This window comes from Nanorana parkeri, unplaced genomic scaffold (genome assembly GCF_000935625.1).
Source record: "Nanorana parkeri isolate BGI_ZX_2015 unplaced genomic scaffold, ASM93562v1 scaffold1703, whole genome shotgun sequence".
Taxonomy (NCBI): Eukaryota; Metazoa; Chordata; class Amphibia; order Anura; family Dicroglossidae; genus Nanorana; species Nanorana parkeri.
Genome location: NW_017307971.1, coordinates 230,581 through 250,505, shown reverse-complemented (window position 1 = coordinate 250,505; position 19,925 = coordinate 230,581). Strand labels below are relative to the sequence as shown.

The 19,925-nt window shown below is 44.0% G+C and overlaps 1 protein-coding gene across 1 annotated transcript in view; it reads left to right on the top strand.

The window, feature by feature from the left end:
• The window catches only part of DZIP1L (DAZ interacting zinc finger protein 1 like), a 38,830-nt gene that overhangs the window by 2,931 nt on the left and 15,974 nt on the right, over positions 1–19,925 (top strand). Inside the window, exons 2-7 of the mRNA XM_018571224.1 lie at positions 9,138–9,713; positions 12,002–12,086; positions 12,983–13,107; positions 14,091–14,254; positions 15,798–15,927; positions 18,139–18,201. Coding sequence (XP_018426726.1) covers positions 9,201–9,713; positions 12,002–12,086; positions 12,983–13,107; positions 14,091–14,254; positions 15,798–15,927; positions 18,139–18,201 — 1,080 coding nt within the window. The 5' untranslated portion in view covers positions 9,138–9,200. The remainder of the gene's footprint in view (positions 1–9,137; positions 9,714–12,001; positions 12,087–12,982; positions 13,108–14,090; positions 14,255–15,797; positions 15,928–18,138; positions 18,202–19,925) is intronic.

Here is a 19,925-nt window from a genome sequence, read left to right as displayed (position 1 = left end):
TTTAGTTGCCCTTCTCTGCTCTCTCTCAAGTTCCACAACATTTTTGTGAACTGCTGATCGTCTGTAATGCTCTGAGCCCAGGCTGAGTGATAATGCCACCCTAGGTGACAGGTCCGTGACAGCCTCCCCTCAGAGGAAGTGGGCTGAATGGTGATTGGGAAGACTGGGGACATCTTGTGGTGAAAAAGAAGTAGTGCGGGTGGGTAGGGGGAGGGCTAGCATGAAGGTGAGTATTGCAGCAAAAGCTGGCGAATAGAATATGTCACAGTACATGTAAGGAATCTTCCACCAGTCTTGCTCGATCTTTTGCTGCTTACTGGACATCCCAGGAAGGCATCATCCTTCTTCCAACCATACAAGTCTGTTATATTGGTGATCTTTATGGTTAGGACTTGGTACATGTATTTTATAATTACTGTTCAGTATTATATTAATTTAATTGATTGGCATTGTCTTTCAGTCATGTTACCTAATTATGTATCCTTGCATGATACTGTTGTGTGAAATGTCCTTACAATATGACCTGGGTCATCCCAGGTTTACTTTAGCCACTCGGTGGCAAGTGATGTGGTATATAATTTTAAGTGTTTTAGTGTTGTTATATTCTACAGCAGGATTTTTATTTGTTCTAGGTATTATTTTTTTAGACAGTCTTTGCTAACCGGGGTGCCTTCTGGGTTTGTCAGGGGTGCCTTCTGGGTTTGTCAGGGGTGCCTTCAAATTATAATTATATTATCACACAGCATCATGCATTTCAGATGGACTCTGATGGGAAGGGGGCTTCTGATGTGAAGAGGGGACTCAGATGGGTTGGGAGGCGGGGGGGGGACTCTGATGTGAAGAAGGGACTCAGATGGGTTGAGGGGGACTCTAATGGGAAGGAGGCTCCTGATGTAAAGAGGGGACTCAGATGGGAAGGAGGGGACTCAGATGGGAAGGGGGCTCCTGTTGCAAAGAGAAGACTGTGATGGGAAGGGAGGGACTCTAATGGGAAGGGGGCTTTTGGTGTGAAGAGGAGGGAACTGTGATAGGAAGGGTGGACTCTAATGGGAAGGGAGCTCCAGATGTGAAGAAGGGACTCAGATGGGAAGTAGGGGACTCTATTGGGAAGTGTGGACACCGGCACTCCAAGGCAGATTAAGTATGTCTATTTAATCATGTACATGTTGCATAGTCAAACACTCAGTGCAACTTTTCGGGGTCTCACAGGATTCCCTTCATCAGGCAAACAAGTGATAGTTGCAAGTGAAGCACAGGAAAAAATATATACACCAGCAGTGACTGCTTGCCTGATGAAAGGGATCCTGCGAGACCCCGAAACGATGCACGATGAGTGTTTGACTATGCAACATGTACGTGATTAAATAAACATACTTAATCTGCCTTGGAATGCCGGTGTCCATCCTTCTATCTTGTATATTTTGACGGGAACCATCCGTCAAAATCAGTTGCACCCACTTCCTATTTGATGGAACAGCGGTTCTGGATGCGATGGGTATATGGACTGTATCTAATGGGAAGGGGGCTCCTGATGTGAAGTGGGGACTCAGATGGGAATGAGGGGACTCTAATAGGAGGGGTAGAACAGTAGAAAGGCATCATGGCACACTCACAAACCAGCATGTAAAACAACATGTCTCACCACTAAGGACAATGACAGAGGTTTGGATACACGTCTTCTGCAAAGGATGTGTAAGCCGCACTGCCGCGCCAAGGCACCTCTTATAGTGCGGTCCTAACTCTAAACTATGGGAGTCTCCATCTTGGAGCACATGGGGCAGAAGATATCAAATTGGGTGCAGGCCTGTCAGGAGGACGCCCAACCTCCTTAAAGGTACAGAAACACACAAGGGATCCCGCACATCCCAATGGCAGCTGAGAAACCCCATGCGTCGTTGCACCAAATCGTGTATCCAAACCTCTGTCATTGTCCTTAGTGGTGAGACATGTTGTTTTACATGCTGGTTTGTGAGTGTGCCATGATGCCTTTCTACTGTTCTACTGTTCAAAGCCCATTTCGTGTGCACCTTACTGTATAACTGGTAACAAATTGTTGAGTGCGTTTGTCTAATAGGAGGGGGGCTCCTGATGTGAAGAGGGGACTCAGATGGGAAGGAGGATACTCTAATGGGAAGGAGGGACTCAGATGGGAACAAGGGGGGCTCCTGATGTGAAGAGGGGACTCAAATGGGAAGGAGGTGGCTCCTGATGTGAAGAGGAGACTCAGATGGGAAGAAGGGAGCTCCTGATGTGTAGAGGAGACTCAGATGGGAAGGAGGGGGCTCCTGATGTGAAGAGGATACTCAGATGGGAAGGAGGGGGCTCCTGATGTGAAGAGGATACTCAGATGGGAAGGAGGGGGCTCCTGATGTGAAGAGGATACTCAGATGGGAAGGAGGGGGCTCCTGATGTGAAGAGGATACTCTGATGGGAAGGGGGGGGCTCCTGATGTGAAGAGGAGATTTAGATGAGAAGGAGGGGGCTCCTGATGTGAAGAGGAGCTCTTCACATAAGGAGGGGCCTCCTTATGTGAAGAGGTTACTCAGATGGGAAGGAGGGGCCTCCTGATGTGAAGAGGAGACCCAGATGAGAAGGAGGGGGCTCCTGATGTGAAGAGGAGACTCAGATGGGAAGGAGGGGCCTGCTGATGTGAAGAGGAGACCCAGATGAGAAGGAGGGGGCTCCTGATGTGAAGAGGAGACTCAGATGGGAAGGAGGGGCCTCCTTATGTGAAGAGGTTACTCAGATGGGAAGGAGGGGGCTGCTGATGTGAAGAGGATACTCAGATGGGAAGGAGGGGGCTCCTGATGGGAAGAGGAGACTCAGATGGGAAGGAGGGGCCTCCTGATGTGAAGAGGAGACCCAGATGGGAAGGAGGGACCTCCTGATGTGAAGAGGAGACAGAGATGGGAAGGAGGGAGCTCCAGATGTGAAGAGGGAACTCCATGTTGTTGTTGTTTTTTTTTGTTTGTTTTTTTGAGTCCCATCCAGGATGAAAAAGATTGAGAGAGGCAGGTCTAAGGTTTATAATATTTTGCTTATTTTTGTTTATTTCAATAACATTATTCTCTTCTATATATCCTTTAACATTCCGTGGTGCAGTATTGTTTTATGGCCAAGGGACCCTTTGGTTTTGTCTAATGCATTTTTGCTGTCTGCACTTTCTGTACCATTGAGAGTGGTCACCAGGACAGGAAGTAGGGAAATCTCCTCAGTGAACACCCAGACAGTAACAAAAGCCTGTGAAAGGTTCCAACCTTCCCATACTCTGTTCAAAGCAAAAAAAAAAGAAGTCTATAGTTATTAAAGCCATAATTACAGTAACAGTATTTGTGAATACGCAGAGTACATTGACATAATGCATACTGTAGGCTGAACTCTACACGAGTCAGGTTTCTGTTGCACACACCTAGTTACCAAGCTATCAAACACAGACTGAAGAAGCTTCCTGCATGTAGACATGGTATGTACAGAGAAACAACACAAATGCTTTTTATAATAATAATAACTATATAATATATAAACATTCCATGTACTCAGAGCTACTGAATGTAAATCTAGATAAAGACGTCACGTACTTTGCCAGATACCGGTGTATTTTACTATGACAATAACACACCATGTTAGAAAAGTTTTGTGTGTTCTATCATGCTTTTCTTTTTTTATGTCATTTATTCAGCAATCGGCAAGTTCAGCACTCTAATGGCAATTTCAAATTGAATATATTTTTAGATTTACAAAGATTCCATAGGCGACCATGGTCAGGAAAGACATAACGCTTCAATTTGTTTCCCTCCATTTTCCATTAAAGGTTCTTTTGGCTTGTATGTTTTAGTTTTATCGTGCATTTGTTTTTGGGTTTTTTTGGGGGGGGAGTGGAAGGCGGGGGGGCGGAGATATTACATATGCCTTTTAATCAAAAATTAAATTGTATTGTGTTATTTTACTTTGTTTGGTGTACTCACTTACACTGCTGATTTTGTGTATACAGTTAATTTGTAAGTGCTGCACAGTAGTAAGGCTCTATTCACACGCTGTGACCTGGGATTCCTGCTGCAAGAAGCTTTGCATTCCCAGATCGCAGCATGTGAATGTGTTTTCAATGAATACAAGACATTCTCTGATTGGACAAGGTGGTGTTGCTTTGCCAGCACTTAAAGGAGAACTATGGGGTCAGTGTTTTTCCCCATAGTTCTCCTTAGGGTAACGGGAGGACACAAACTAGCGTCCTCCCTTTACCCTAAGCTCAGTATACCGCGAGCTACAGCGCCGACCTGTGACAGTCTCATTGTCACAGGTCGGCTAGAACTATGAGGTGAGTGGAAATCACTCATCTCATAGTTCTCCTTTAATAAAGTCAGTCTGCAAAAAGGGTTAAATGGTTAAAGTACACTAACATGTCCAAACACACAGATAGTTTAGACCCCATTCACATAGGGCGTTCCTGTGTCCCTATAGAGAAATCTGGCCGCTGTGCCCATTCAAGGCCCATTAATGACAGGGTGACAGCATCTGCATCTGTCAGCAGCAGTCTATATACACGGTATGATTACATGCGGTTTGGGATATATGATTGCTGCTGGATACATCTATCCTGCTTCCTTCTATCCCAAACCACGTGTAATCAGACCGGGTATGATTACATGCAAACTACTGCAGATAGGTGTGTTAGAATACACATTACTGTGTTTATAGCAACAACTTCTGCAGTATACAATTTTGGTCACTAGATGGCACTGTTTATAAGTTATGTTATACAGTATCTATGGTATATACTCTGTTGTATTGAATAAGGGAGAGAATAAAGGTGTGGCTTCCTTCCTGTGTTTTTCAAGCCATGTGCAGCATGCATATCTGACTGAGTGCTTGTGTTTCTCTGTGAGGCTGTGCAAGAAGTTCCAACAAGATGCAGCCAATGTTACCCTGCCATTACCTTGAATGGGCACAGCAACCATTGGTGCTTGCTGCAATCCTGCTCCGTTATGCTTACGTTGTGCATTTTCCTTAAACTTCGGCAAAATATGAAGCAGCTGTGCCTGTCAACCAATCAGCTTCTTTTTTTCATTTTCAAACCTTAACTGAGCAAAGAAGCTGAGTGGTTGCCATGGGCAACTGCTCCAGATTTGATCTGCTCCAGTTTTGATAAATTCCCCCCAGAGATGTTTGTAAATCTTGATGTGTAAAGAAATGATACCTCTCCTGAGTTGTGATAAGATGGCCAGATCGCTTCACAGTACCATAAAATCAATATTTTAGTTTGTGCCGGATAGGACAGCTCTGGCTGTACTCCCGCTGTACCACTCACAGAATACACAGCGTTTAAGGGGAAGAGGGGAGGAATACCGGTCTAGTGCTTCCACCTATGAGATCTGCTGCTCTATACAGTGCCTGATGGAATTACAGGAGACGTAACATTTCTGTACACATCAGGATTACAGAAGTCTCTGTGCCTGGAGCTCTTCTTTAATAGTTCACTATAATAAACTTCAATTTTTATACATTTATTCCAGGTATTTATATGGCGCTGACAATTTACACAGCACTTTACATAGAGCACATTCACATCAGTCCCTGTGCTCAAGAAGCTTACAGTCCCGAGGCTGGGTGACACCCGGAGCGGTTACCGAGTGTCACCCCGCCGAGACGTCACCGCGCGATCTTCTGATACCTGCCGCCGGCCATCTTGTTGATGGACGCCGGCACAGAGAGGAGAGGACAGTCACCCGGCGGGATAAGGTATGCTGTCGGGTCCCCTCCTCTGTCCTGATGCTATCGGGCGTTCGGTCCATGACGACTTTTCAATGGTGTCACCCGTGTGCGGGCCACAACCCCCGCACCTCCTTGTGACGCCACTGGTCTAGGGTCCCTATACCTCACATATATACATACAGGGCTAATTTTAGACAGAAGCCAATCAACCTACCAGCGTGTCTTTGGAGTGTGGGAGGAAACCGGAGTACCCGGAGGAAATCCACGCAAGCACAGGGAAAGCATGCAAACTCCTTGCAGAGAGTGTCCAAGGTTAGCACTGCATTTACTGATCAATCATATAGCAAGACACCTTATTTAAAATCCATCCAGTGGAACCAACCTGCTGGTTTGATGTTAGGGAAGCCTTTTACAAGGAAATCATGACTCTGACTGCAACAGATGTTTACTTCCATTCTTCCACTCTCATCTTGTAGTACAAATTTAGAGTGACACTAAACTCAGGAGTTAGGCTGGGTTCACACCTGGGCGTACGGAATATGCGCAACTCCTGTACTTCTTTTGGCGCAGGGCGTTTTTCAGCGCGTTCCTACGCGCTGAAATACGCCCAGGTGTGAACCATGCCCATAGGCAATTATTGTTTTTCACATGCTGAGCGTTTTACAGCGCATCGATCAGCACTGTAAAACGCCCAGGGGTAAACCAGGCCTTAAACCTTAAATATACATTCAAGTACCTCAACTATTAACAATAATGTATCTTATTTGTGTATCAGCTGTAGATCGTCAAATCATCTCTGAATTGGTGCTGACACTGTCCTTCCTTCTGGCGGATGGCTACTTTTGTGCCCCATGATCCCTGTGTGTGTTGTAAAGTAGCCATCGTCCCAAGCTCCCTTCTGTGATGGACTACAATCTCAGTACAAATTAATAAACTAAACATGAGATTGTAGTCCATCACAGAAGGGAGCTTGGGACGATGGCTACTTTACAACACACACAGGGATCATGGGGCACAAAAGTAGCCATCCGCCAGAAGGAAGGACAGTGTCAGCATCAATTCAGAGAGGATTTGAGGATCTACAGCCGAGTGATACACAAATAAGATACACTTTTGGTAATAGTCAGGGTACTTGAATGTATTTTTAAGATTGGGTTTAGTGTCACTTTAATAGTGATTTGTTTTAGGACTATAGGCAATAGATGAGGTATGTTGAGGTATATGTAGCTGCACATAGCGGGGCTTCATAATACATTCTTGTAACCAAAAGTTTTTACAAATCTGTATTGTTCAAATGTATTGTCATTGTTGGGTGAATGTTGCGGGTGAATGTTGCGATCTAGTGGACAATTTGTGTTTTGCAATCTCCTCTAATATCGCTAATAGTAGTTGGTCACATTCATGTGGAGGTTTCGCTGTTTATCCACTCAGCATCTTCAGTTTTAATGTCCATCTTTAACATTACAGAACAAGTCCAGCTGATTGTGACAAACTTCTGTAAGTTATACCACAACCTGGACAGTAATGTAGCATGACACTAAACTCAGGAGTTAAATCTTAAAAAATACATTCAAGTACCTTAACTACTAACAAAAATGTTTATTTGTGTATCACTCGGCTGTAGATGCTCAAATGGGGATTGAGCTGCAATAGCATTTAGTTTGTGTTGGATTCATGTCTCAAGCAGATAATATTGTATGAGAGGTCACTTTAGCATGTCTTAATGGTAACCCAATGAGTAAAATGTCCAAAATATTTTTTACAATATCCTCGATTAACTCTGCATTATTAGTGACAATTAGATCTAAGATGGCATTTTTTCTGGTAGGAGTCTCCACCATCTGGTCCATGAAGTTGTCGCGCAACATGTTTAGAAATCGCCCCGCCTTTGCCGAACCCGAAGTTCCATTGGCCCAATTGATGTCTGGGTAATTGAAGTCACCCATCACGACTACATTGCCCTCTCTCCCAGCTATTCCTATCTGTGAGTGAAGATTGACTTCTCCCTCTTCCCCTATATTTGGAGGTTTATAGCAAATACCCACGAGAAGTTTACGGCATGTTTATGTCATTTAAAAAAAAAAAATGTTTTCAGTCTTATCAAATCTGCCGCTATCATTAGGGCTGGCTTCTCACACATGTGTTGTGGTAACACATCCATTTTAATGTGTATTACAAAATATGACATCACACAGACCCCAACGCACTAAAGGAACACAGTGCCAACACATCTGCATTGCAGTGCACCGCAATGCATGGTAACACATTACTAAGGGGGTTATTCACAAAGCTGCCAAAGGCAGCCGAGTGAATAACCGAGCCGTAGTGCATTTAGCCGAACAACGTTCCGCTATTCACTACGGCTCAGTATGGCTGATTTCAGCCGTGCATATGCTGAAATCAGCCGTACATCAGCTGCCTTCGGCTGCACTTCGGTAAGCCAAATACGCTCTGATCTAGCTCCGCCCAACTGTTTCCTATTGGTCGGCACCTGCTATAGTCTTCTAGCAGGTCCTGGCCAATGAATAACAACTCGGCAGACCCGGCCGTGATGTCATGGCCAGCTCCGCCCAGTTGTTATTGTTTAATGACAGTTCATTTGGGGACACTGATCTGTCATTACAACTGGGCGGAGCCAGCCGTGAGATAACAGCTGGCTCCGCACAGCTGTCATTTGCGGGGCGAAAGGCCGGGCTTCGGACGGCCGCTTGCCCCGCTTCGGCTGTCACTTCGGCTAAGTTGAGTCGAAGCATATCGCCAGCTTTGTGAATAGACCCTATGTGTTATGGTGCACTGTGTTGGACAAAATAGCACAGATGTACAGGTCTCAGTGAATGGGCTGCCACAATGCAACAGGCATTAACATGTAACATAATGCAAGGTTAGCACACTGTATGAAATTTCAGAGATGGAGCCTAAAAGAATACCTGGTGCTCTGGGGATTCTACCATGAAGGTACTATGAAGGTCCTGGCATCCCGTCACTCCAGATGAGGCCTACAGAAGGCCAGGCTGACACACATTGGGTAGGCGGCATGGAGCATTTGCATGTAGACAGGAAGTGGCTGAAAGAAACTAGCAACCCTGGGATGAAAAAAAAAATCGATGGCAGTTGTTTATAATGCACAATGAGCAGAATAAATGTGATCCACTTAGGGTTTAGATCTACTTTAAGGGCCATCAAGAATGCATTCCAGTGTGTTTGGTGCCATTGAGTTCAAAGCGCATCCACGCCCCCTCCCGCCCCAAAACAAAGTGAGCCGGCCGGGTTGCGTTCCAGAGGCTGAACACACTGAAACGCACTCTTGATGGTGTGAGTGGGCCCTCAGTGCTATCACAATTTGATTAATCAGAACCATTGATATGTTTTAGTATTTGATATGTCATTATTAAATCTTTTACAATTATGTTTTTTTTTTTTACTTGCAGCCTTTCCTGAACAATATATACTACCCTTTGACACCTCTTGCCTCCAGCCCGCGCTCCCTGAAGATGCCAGGATACATAACGTCCCCGGCTCAATACCCACCTTTTCCCTTTGTGTCACTGTCAGCTAAAGGCAGCCTTATTCAGACCTTCAGGTTCCAGTCACGCAGAGACGGCATCGACTGGAGGCGTATCAGCGCCATCGATGTGGAGAAGGTAGCCCGAGAGTTGGATATATCTACATTACAAGAGAACATCAATTCCATCACCTTCTGCAATCTGGATAATGAAAGATGCCCATATTGCCAGAATCCAGTAGACCCGGTGTTGCTGAAAGTCCTCAAACTGGCCCAGTTGACCATTGAATATCTACTGCAATGCCAAGAATGCCTGAGCAGCACTGTAGCGCAATTAGAGGAGCGGGTACAGGAGGCAGCAAACGAACATCAGGTGACAAAGGATGAGCTAGTCAAGCTGAATGACGAGTTGAAGAAAGTGAAGGATGAGAATAAGAGGAGGAAGAAGTTAATCGGCACTCAGCAGATGTTACTCCAAGCTGGAGCTAACAGTTATCATAAGGTATGGTCGTCCGACTAGTCATGTGACGGAGATCTGATTGTATTACCTAATTATCCCAGACAGTCCTGGGTTCTGCAGTCAACATGGAGGTCTTTGTTTTTTTAAATCTGACAAGTGGAGAGTAAAGCTGGCCATACACCAGTAGAATCTCGAAATGTTCATTTGATTATCTATTGGTTAGTGGGGTCTAATTGACATTCGTTTTTGACAGTACTGACGAGGGGAAAAAATAGCACATATTGCAATGCGCATGAGCCGGGCACAAAAGAAACATCTGGGATCCATTCAGGGACTCATTCACCTTACCAACCCCTCAGTGTCTGCATCCCCCCTCTGCCAATCCCTACACTGGCTTCCACTCGCCCAGAGGATAAAATTCAAAATATTAACAGTCACCTATAAAGCCATCCACAACTCCGCCCCCGGATATATCTCAGACCTGGTCTCAAAGTATCACCCTAACCGTCCCCTCCGCTCCTCCATTGACCTCCTGCTTTCCAGCTCCCTTGTCCACTCCTCCCATACTCGCCTCCAGGACTTCTCTAGAGTCTCTCCCATCCTCTGGAACTCTTTACCCCAACCTGTCCGTCTATCTCCCATCTTGACTGCCTTTAGGTGATCCCTTAAGACTCATCTCTTCAGGGAAGCCTATCCCACCTCAACCTAACCACTGAACCTTCACATTCTCACATAATTCATTCCCACAGCTACCACAGCTACCTCATGTATCATTTCCCCCTCCTCTTTTAAATTGTAAGCCCTCAGGGGCAGGGCCCTCCTTACCATCTTGTCTTGAATTGTATTGTAACTGTAATGTCTTCCTTATATTGTAAAGCGCTGCGCAAAGTGTTGGCGCTATATAAATACTATGTAATAATAATAATAGTAGGTTTGGGCAGAATTTTTAAGGGATTTCAAACAAAGTTCGTTGACTCAACTATGGAAAGATTGAATCCTCTGACCAACAATTGTGAATGAAAGTTCAAACAAAATTCTAACAGGCTATTCACCAGATGAAACATAAACAAAAACAGGGGGTGCCTTCCCTAGTGTAGATGATTTTTATTGAGCAATAGCAAAAGATAGAATGATACTCACAAAAGAGTAGATGACAGTAGGCCTTCAAAGTCAGGAGTTGGTTCAGACTTAACAACGAGACAAGGAATGTGAGAGCTGCAAGCAGATGACAGATCCTGTGTAGCAGCACACTGCGCCTGGGTTAACGCCTTTCTGGGGCCACGCCCCCTTCCACAGAGGTTCTAAGGAAGGGGCGTGGCCACAGAAATGCAGCACACTGTGCCTGGGTAAACGCGTTTCTGGGGCCAGGCCCCCTTCCTCAGAGGTTCTGAGGAAGGTGGGCCTGGCCCCAGAAATGTTTTAACTCAGAAACAGTGTGCTGCTATACAGGCTCTGTCATCTGCTTTTGCAGCTCTCACATTCCTTGTCTTGGTAAGTCTAGAGCAACTTCTGACTTTGGAGGCTTACTGTCTATCTGTAAGTATCATTCTGTCTTTTGCTATTGCTCAATAAAAATCATCTACACTGGGGAAGGCGACCCCTGTTTTTGTTTATGTTTCATCAGATACTACAGTCTCCCTGACTGATGTGGGGTAGCTACCCGTAGAACTCCTGCGTGCTTACATCTCCAGTGGAGTGGTCGTCTCCGGCGCTATTGGCTTTTATTTGCGTGGGGCTATTTACCAGCTTCAAGAAGAACTCCAGGGAAAATTATTATTATCAACCCTTGTAGTGGGGCTAAAAAGTTATACCCAATCCTCGGAGATAGCTTGCTGTTAGACCAGTCCCTGATGCCTCTCTCCCCCTGCTGCAGTAGTCTACATCTACGTACGTCATCGCATCCAATACACTATGTATAGGACGTGAGGACGCAGAGGGGCATAACATTGCTGCAGCGGAGGAGGAGGCAGGTTTCAGGGAGTGCTAGCACAGCCGGGCGGGTCTGAGGTTCGGGTGAGTATAACTTTGTTATTTTCCAACCTAGAGCAAAACAAGCACTTAACCCTTGCAGTACAGACACTTCAAACTTCACTCAGGACTGTAGCTTCTGGACCTAACTCATAATTCTGACATGTCTTCTGAGTAGGACTGCAGCTTCTTATTATGTGTTTTTCTGAGCCGCCTCCCTTCCATATTCTATGTTGTAGGCAAGGCTGCACTGACCCTGAGAAGAGACTTATTTGTCTGCATTTTTAATCATGATGAATTACAATGTGCATATTTAAAAATCAAGTAATGTTCTGTTCTGTTCTGTTCTGTTCTGTTCATAGTGTCAGTTATGTGACAAGACCTTCATGAACTACTCCTTCCTGCAGGGACATCTCCAGCGCAGACACCCAGAAGTCACTGAGTTTGGTAACTTCAGCATCAGCCATTTTGCTGCTGCTTTGTTTTATTTGTCACAATTGTCCTTCATGCTACTGTACTGTATGTTAAACAGAATCCAATATATTCACTAGATAGATAGATAGATAGATAGATAGATAGATAGATAGATAGATAGATAGATAGATAGATAGATAGATAGATAGATAGATAGATAGATAGATACTGTATATACATACATACATGCATACATACATACATACATACATACATACATACATACTTACAAACTCTAGACTGCTAGTGTGTAGCACAGATGCCACCTTGTGGACACTTGCGATACTGCAGCTTCCTTTTACTTTTATGGCTTGCTCTTAGAAAACCTGCACAGAGTGAGAGACATACAGTATGCAAGAATGCCATCAGACTAAGCCTTACTTCTTTTCATAGACATGTGATGTCTGCTTTATTGTGTTTGAAGTATATTCCATATGTAATTCTATTTCCATATATTTGGTGTCTACCTTGCATTCATTGACCTTTGCTTTTAGGTGTTGGAGATTAGTCTGGAGGCAGAGTTAAATTATTATTATTATTATGGATTTATATATCACTAACAGTTTGCAAAATACTATGCACGATTACATGTGAACTCCTGCTTACAGATGCGGCTGCTATCACCCTGTTAGGTGAACAATGCTCATTGACTAGTTCTTGTGCTGGATTATTTTTTTTAAATCCTTTATCATTCTGGACTCTTGATATAACCAGTATAACATTGGCCGGCCTATATATTATGAACTGTCAGGTTTACTATCTGTGGTGTTACCTTTCTACCTTACTGATATCCTGTATCTAGGATTTGTAGTGGTTGCACGCATCTTATAAGACAGATTTGAATATTTTCTGCTTTGTTTTTGTTGCAGAGAGGCAGAAAAAGAAGCAAGTGGAACATATGGAAGATGGCATTGAGGAGCTTAAAGACAAATTGCAGAAGACTCAGTCTCAGCTAGAGGCAGAAAGGGAGAGGGAACATCAGCGAAGGATGCAGGTGATGCACATTTTAAAATATATTCACCTTTAGAATGACACCTAGCGGCAGGCTGAGAGTTTGGGCTTGTGTGAAGTTCAAGTCCGATCTAAACACACCTTTACATAAATAGTCTTGGTGCTCGAGGAGGTCCTACCATAGATACCTATGTATTAGGGATGCATCGATACCGGTTTTTCGGTATCGAGTGAGAGTACCGATATTTTTTTTTTTTAGGTACTCGCCGATACGAAATTCCCATTAACGAAGCCAGGCGGCGTGTAATGACTCGCCGCCAGACTTCCTGATTAGCCGGGAGGCTGGGCAGCGTGTAATGACTTGCCACCCGGCTTCCCTGCTAATTGCAGTCACCAGGTGATGAGGGAGCATGGAGCTGGCTTTCTGGCCAATCAGAAAGCCGGGGGCCGGGTAATGACTCACCGCCTGGCTTCCTGATTGGCCAGCTTCCCGACCAATCAGGAGGCTAGTCATTACATGGTGCCCGGCTTCCTGATTGGCCAGGAAGCTGGCTCCATGTTCCCTCATCACTTGGTGACAAGGGAGCATGGAGACGGCTTCCCTGCTAATCAAGCAGCTGGGTGGCGAGTCATTACACTCATTGGCAGAGGAAGCCAGCTCCATGCTTCCTGGTGACAAAGAAGCATGGAGCCGGCTTCCCGGCCAATCAGGAAGCCGGGCAACATGTAATGACTTGCTGCCCAGCTTTCTGATACCGGAAGTTCCAGTATTGGGCTAGCATCGGGAGCATTTGGGCAAGTATCGGTATCGGTGCATCCCTACTATGCATGTATTACAGAAACTTCCATAAAATACTGCCTGTTTCCGCACAGCTGGTATCAGTGCTGGGTTTGGACTGTGCACAGCCCTTCGTAAACAGCGTCGGCTGTTTTTCCTTATATCTTTATGCTGCATTTCAGCTTTCTATTTAATGTTTGCTAAACAAAACCAATAAATAAAAAGACACTTACTGTCCTACTTTTCAGGAGCTGGAAGAAATTCGCCAAAGGGAGGAAAACATCAAGAGAGAGTTTGAGAGGTGGAAGGAAGATGAGAGAAGCAAGCTGCAGAATGAGATGGATAAACTCAGACAACAGCTCTTCTCTCAGATCGAAGACATTACCCTTAAAAATACAGCTGTAAGTAGAAAGTGTGATTGCTGCCAAATAGATCGGGTTCTACCAACAGTCTCTTGTCTGCAGTACTCCCAAATCTGAATCCCTGTGAGCCAGTTCAATTAAAACTATAATGCTCTGATAGATTGCTGGAATTGTTCTAGAGAGATCCAACAAGGACATCTATAGTATATCAACATAAAAGGCTGAAACATTCTAATCTATGCTTCTCAGTTCAGGCTAGCCATAGACTTTGGATAATCACCAGTGGACTTAGCCAGTTACAACAGAATTAGGCTTATTTTTGTCAATGTCTACATTGTATATTTTCCCTCTACTGGGTTCGCTGACCACTCTTTTACAGATTCCCCAGGTATGTTAACATGCAATCTTGACTGAAACTAGTGTAGAGGTAAATGTATTGGAAGTAAACCTATGTGTGTGTACAGTTGCACAGCCCTAAATGCAGACAGTCTGCATAGAGGGCTGTGCCCCCATTAGCATGCATATGTTTAATGCAAGTCTATATACCAGCATACAACCATTGACTTCTATGGGAGGCTATACGGCACACCTGTAACTCCCTGGCAGAAGACATGCACAGTAATCTATCTTGCATAGGTTTAGTTGCTCATGTGCACAAGCTCAAATAATAATATAATTAGCTTGTCAGAATATCCATTGTCTACTTCCTGCCTTTGCTGTCTTCCTTTGGATCTGAATGAACAGTGGTGCCCATTGCACCCTTTTTCAATGTGTCTAAATTTTGACTTTCCCTAAAAAGTTGAAAGTACAGCTGTGTTCCCACTAATGTATAGCCTCAGGCTGGGTGGGTAAAGCTTGTTAGAGCATGGAGTGCAGTGCTGTTATCAGTGGTAGATATGTGGGTGTTTGATGTGCATGCCGTCATTGGCAGTCACACTCCTCCTTTAAGATGCGTTTTAGGAAACATGGTTACACCCAAAAGAATGATAAGGGGGTCCAAGAGGATTGGAGAGGAATGTGTGGAAACTATACTTGGACAAGGTGAATTTCATTTCCCAAAAATTGCATTCCATTTCAAAATGACATATTTAGCAGAATATCTGGAAAATATAAATCATGGCAACTGGACTTGCTGTATTTTTCTTGAGAAGTTTCATGGTCATCCAACTAACTTTCTCAATTCAGAAATGAATGCAGAATGAATTGAGAAAGCTGGTCGGGTGACCAGCAAAACGTCTTCAGGTAAAATACAGCAAGTCCAGTTGCATTGACTTATTTTTTACAGATATATCATGACCTGGATGAATGAGAACCTTCACAGACATATTTAGCAGAAGTTTTGTGGAAATGCATTACTTTATAATAGGCGAATAAAAAACTTTTTGCTTGAAATCCTAATCTTTTGCATTTGTTTATTGTTTTCCATACATGCTCTCATCCTAACAGACACCAGGTTTTAGTCCTTATAGCAGAACGGAACAGTTGAGCAATTCAGTTATGAACTACATAGGAATATGTAATGTTATTTCCGTTAGATAATAGTCACAAAGCAGGTTGTCATCACACTTGTTGTATGTTCATTATTCATCAGAGATTTCAAGAAATGGAGTCTAAAAAATCCACATCCTCCAATCTTGGTGAGCTCTTCGATGAAGAAGACAGACAGGAACGTCTGAAGCTGCAGAAAGAAATATGGAACATGAAGGAGGAAATAGAGAGACAGGTAAATCTGAGAAATGAGGGAATCATGGTAATCCATCAGTATAATGAACAGCACTATGTTCTGGAAGAAGCAGCCGTGGAATCTGGCCTCTTGTCTGTATAAGTCATTTATCACAGACATTTTTAGTACTTAAGATTTTCACTAAAAGGACACTAGGGGGGCTAGCTTCTGTCACTAGGAAAGGATGCTGCAATTTCGGATTTCGCCCATTGTGCTACTTTTAAGTGTAACTTTGTATCACATGGAGACCGTATAAATATACGTTCTGTGAAGACTATGAAATCTGAACAGCTGGACTTTAAAATTGGCAATTAATTGTTAGATTTTTGTACTAACGGTCATACCAAAAATCTCGTCAGAACATTCCATAATGGCATCAGAGACTTGACGAATGTTGTTTGAATTTTCGTTGATTTTAACAATCAATTATGCAATGAAGAGAGCTTAGAATTTCAGTTGTTCAGGAAACATTTTCCATCCTGCCCCTTAATTTTTTCCTCACATGGTCAAAAAAAATCTTCCATTTCACCATATTAAAAGAAAACTATGCGGTAAGTGCTTTTCCCCATAGTTCTCTTTAGGGTCACGGGAGGACATAAACGAACATCCTCTCGTAATCCAAAGCTACAGCCCACGATATACTGAGACCGCCGCAGCCGGGGCAGATCCTGATATTACTGTCGAGATCCACCTAGCTGTGTGAGTGACAGTGGGCTCTGCCTATCTAGAGGCAGAGCCAGATGTACCCGCCCCCTCCCCTGTCCGTTCCTCCAGTCAGCACTGGAGGAACGGACAGGGGAGGGGGAAATCCCTGCGGGAAACGGTGACTGACAGTCACGGCTCTCTGCACGGAGATGATCGAGAAGTGAGCGAGCCACGGTATGTGTTCGCTCACTTCCTGATCTATTGAGCCGACCTGTGACAGTTTCATTGGCACACGTCGGCTCGAACTATGAGGATGAGTGATTTTCACTCACCTCATAGTTCTCCTTTAAAAGAGAACTATTGGGAAAGTAAAATGTACTCCTCCCAATAGTTAGTGCCATCATGTGACACTGCATTTCTCACACGTCGGCTTTATAACTCGAGAACTGAGCAATTACATACCGCTGATGGCTCAGCTCACGGCTTTCACCAACAGAGAACAGGGACTGTCAGTCACCGCTCCCCTCATGGATTCTCCCTCCCCTCTGTTCCTCCAGCGCTCATTGGAGGGACAGACAGGGGAGGGGCGGACACAGCTGGCTCTGTCTCCTAAAAGGCAGAGCCAGCTGTCAATCAGGCAGCTGGGTGGATCCTGACAATATTGTTGAGAACTTTTCTGGCTGCAGCGCCGCTCTGCACTGTCAGCATATAGCGGGCTATATGCCTGCTGTATGCTGACTTTGGGTAACAAAAGGACATTAGCAAATGTACTCCTGTGACTCAAAAGAGAACCAAAGTCAGAAAAGGTTTGGCTATATTTCTCTTTTAACTATTAGAAAATAGATGAAAGTTCCAAAAACAAAAACAGAATTTGTCAAACGAAATTCTTCTGGTGTATGGCCAGCTTAATTCACGGATCCAATGTAAACAGCTGATGGTGAAAAGGGGAGACAGACTTAGAGGCAGCCTATGACTTCTCCATTTCACAATAAGCCATAAGGGTTGATTTACTAAGCCCCCATTCACAGTTAAGTATGAGTGTTTTTTTTTTTTTAATTTTTAGGCTTGAGCGTTTTGGTTTTAGCCAATGGAAAGCTAGTTACTAGAAGGAGATGGTTGTTAGATGCTAAATTGTGCAAAAAACACACGTGCTCCCATTGAAGTCTATGGGGCCAAACAGCTGATGTACTTTTTCAAATGAAACTACACTGAGGTATGAATTGACACCATTAAAAAAACATGCAACACAACTCTTTAATTTTTCAAATACGTTTTCACTTAGCATGGTGAATGTGGTGGACGTTCACTTTGCAAGGAATACCCAATCATGTGCAAAGAAAATGGAAAAAAAAATAGTATTTTTACTTGCACATGATTGAATGATAGAAGTCAGCAGAGCTTCACCTCATTCACTAACCTAAGTGAAAATTCCCTTCTTAAGTAAAAATGTGACTTTGCTAAGTGCAGAGCACATTTGCCTTTAGTAAACCAATCCACAGTGTGTTGCTTGATGCATTTATAAATGATGAGAACTGCTTCTCTAATGTCATAATTTGATGTTTTTAGAGCTTGGAATGGAAAAATAAGATGAAGGAAATAAAGAAAGAACACAAAGCAGACAAATTGGAGGTAAATAATAGTCATGAAAATACAGCCCCTATTCCAAAAACGTTGAGACGCTGTGTAAAATCTACATAAAAACAGAATGCAAGGATTTGCAAATCTCATAAACCCAGATTTTATTCACAAGAGAAAATAGAATACCAGCTACCGGATCGTAGAAGCGATCTGGCGACAGCTGAGCCGCCAGAATCGCTTCTACTGTAAAGCCAGTTGCCGGCTCGACAAAACGGAACAGAGTGCCGGCGGCTTTTCTGTGTAACCCGTTCCGACTTCATGGCGGGATTATTCCGTCATAGGTCGTGAAGGGGTTGAGTTGATTTCACTACTGGGGCTACCCCCGCACTGCAAGGGTTAAGTTCTCGTTTTTTGTCTAGGTGCTAAAATATAAAACGTTATACTCACCCAGACCACTGAGCTGACCAGCTATTCCAGAACTCCCTTCGGCTTCTTTCCTCCTCAACTGCAACGATGGTTTGTCCCTCACTGTGTATAGGACGTGATGACTCAAGGACCTAAGACCAGTGCAGAAGGGGGAGGGGGAGAGAGGCTCCAAGTACCGGTCTAAGAGGAAGCCTGCTCTGAGGTTGGGGTGAGTATAGCTTTTTTAATTTAGCACCTAGACAAAAATGAGCACTTAACCCTTGCAGTGCAGAAGTAGCCACACTGCATGGGTTAAGAATGAGTTCTGCTTTCAGCCTTGAGAGAAAGATAATTTCTTCTGAGCAGCTCAGTATGGTGAGGATTATTGATCCCAATATGCTCTCAAATTAAAGCTCATTATCAATCATGTGTTCTGATGAAAACTTTGTTGCAATGTACTTTGTTGTTGCAATGTACCAAGATCCCCCTCTATTATCTTTTATGTTTTTGTTTGAAATATGTTGCAAACAAGCACAGAACCCAAATGCTACTTCATTGACACAGGACTGTTATTTTGCAAAATGAAATGAAAGGTTATACCTAGGCAATATAAAAACACAAAAAATGGCGAGCGCACAACTGATATGGAATGTGATGGGTGAATAGATATGTTTAAAACAAATTTTAATATTAAAACAAATTTAAATTTAAAACAACTATAAAACAATTACGGAACAATAGTATGCCAATGCAAGGCTTGAAATAATATAGGGTGAGCAAGCTTCTTATTCAGGGGGAGGAGCCCTGTAGACATGTGAAAGAAAAGGTGGAAAGAAGCGCTGCAACCCTAGGATTTGCTGGGATGGTATAGATACAACCTTTAAAAGCAATATAAAACTGAAAACTCACTGTTTTGGAGGAGGGGATAAAATCTTACAGTTGAGTAGAACGCTCAGGAGTAATTCTGACCAGTCCTTGTGGGTATAGAGCACGGGTTTCGGACGGACGAACTGGAGTCTTCACGGTAAAGCCCTGAAAGCAGTTTGTCGGCTTAGAGTGCTGGGCAGCATCTGTGTTGGTGTAGGTGTGGGGAACGGACTACATGATTCTAGGTCAATCTATTGTTGTTCATCTGTGGTTGATGTGGCTGGAGGGTCCGTTAGGCAAGGTAAACTGGGACGTTTGCCGTGAGGCTCGCCGTCAGGTGCAATGAGAGCGCAGCTGGCCAGGCTGTCACTCGTCGGCTGAACGGGAGCAGGAGTGCCGCTGTATAACGGTATCTTTTGGATGAGCGATCTTGCTGATAGATTGTCTTGAAAGTGGGCTCAATGCTGACGGACACTGCGGTCCGTAATGTGGAGGATTGGCTC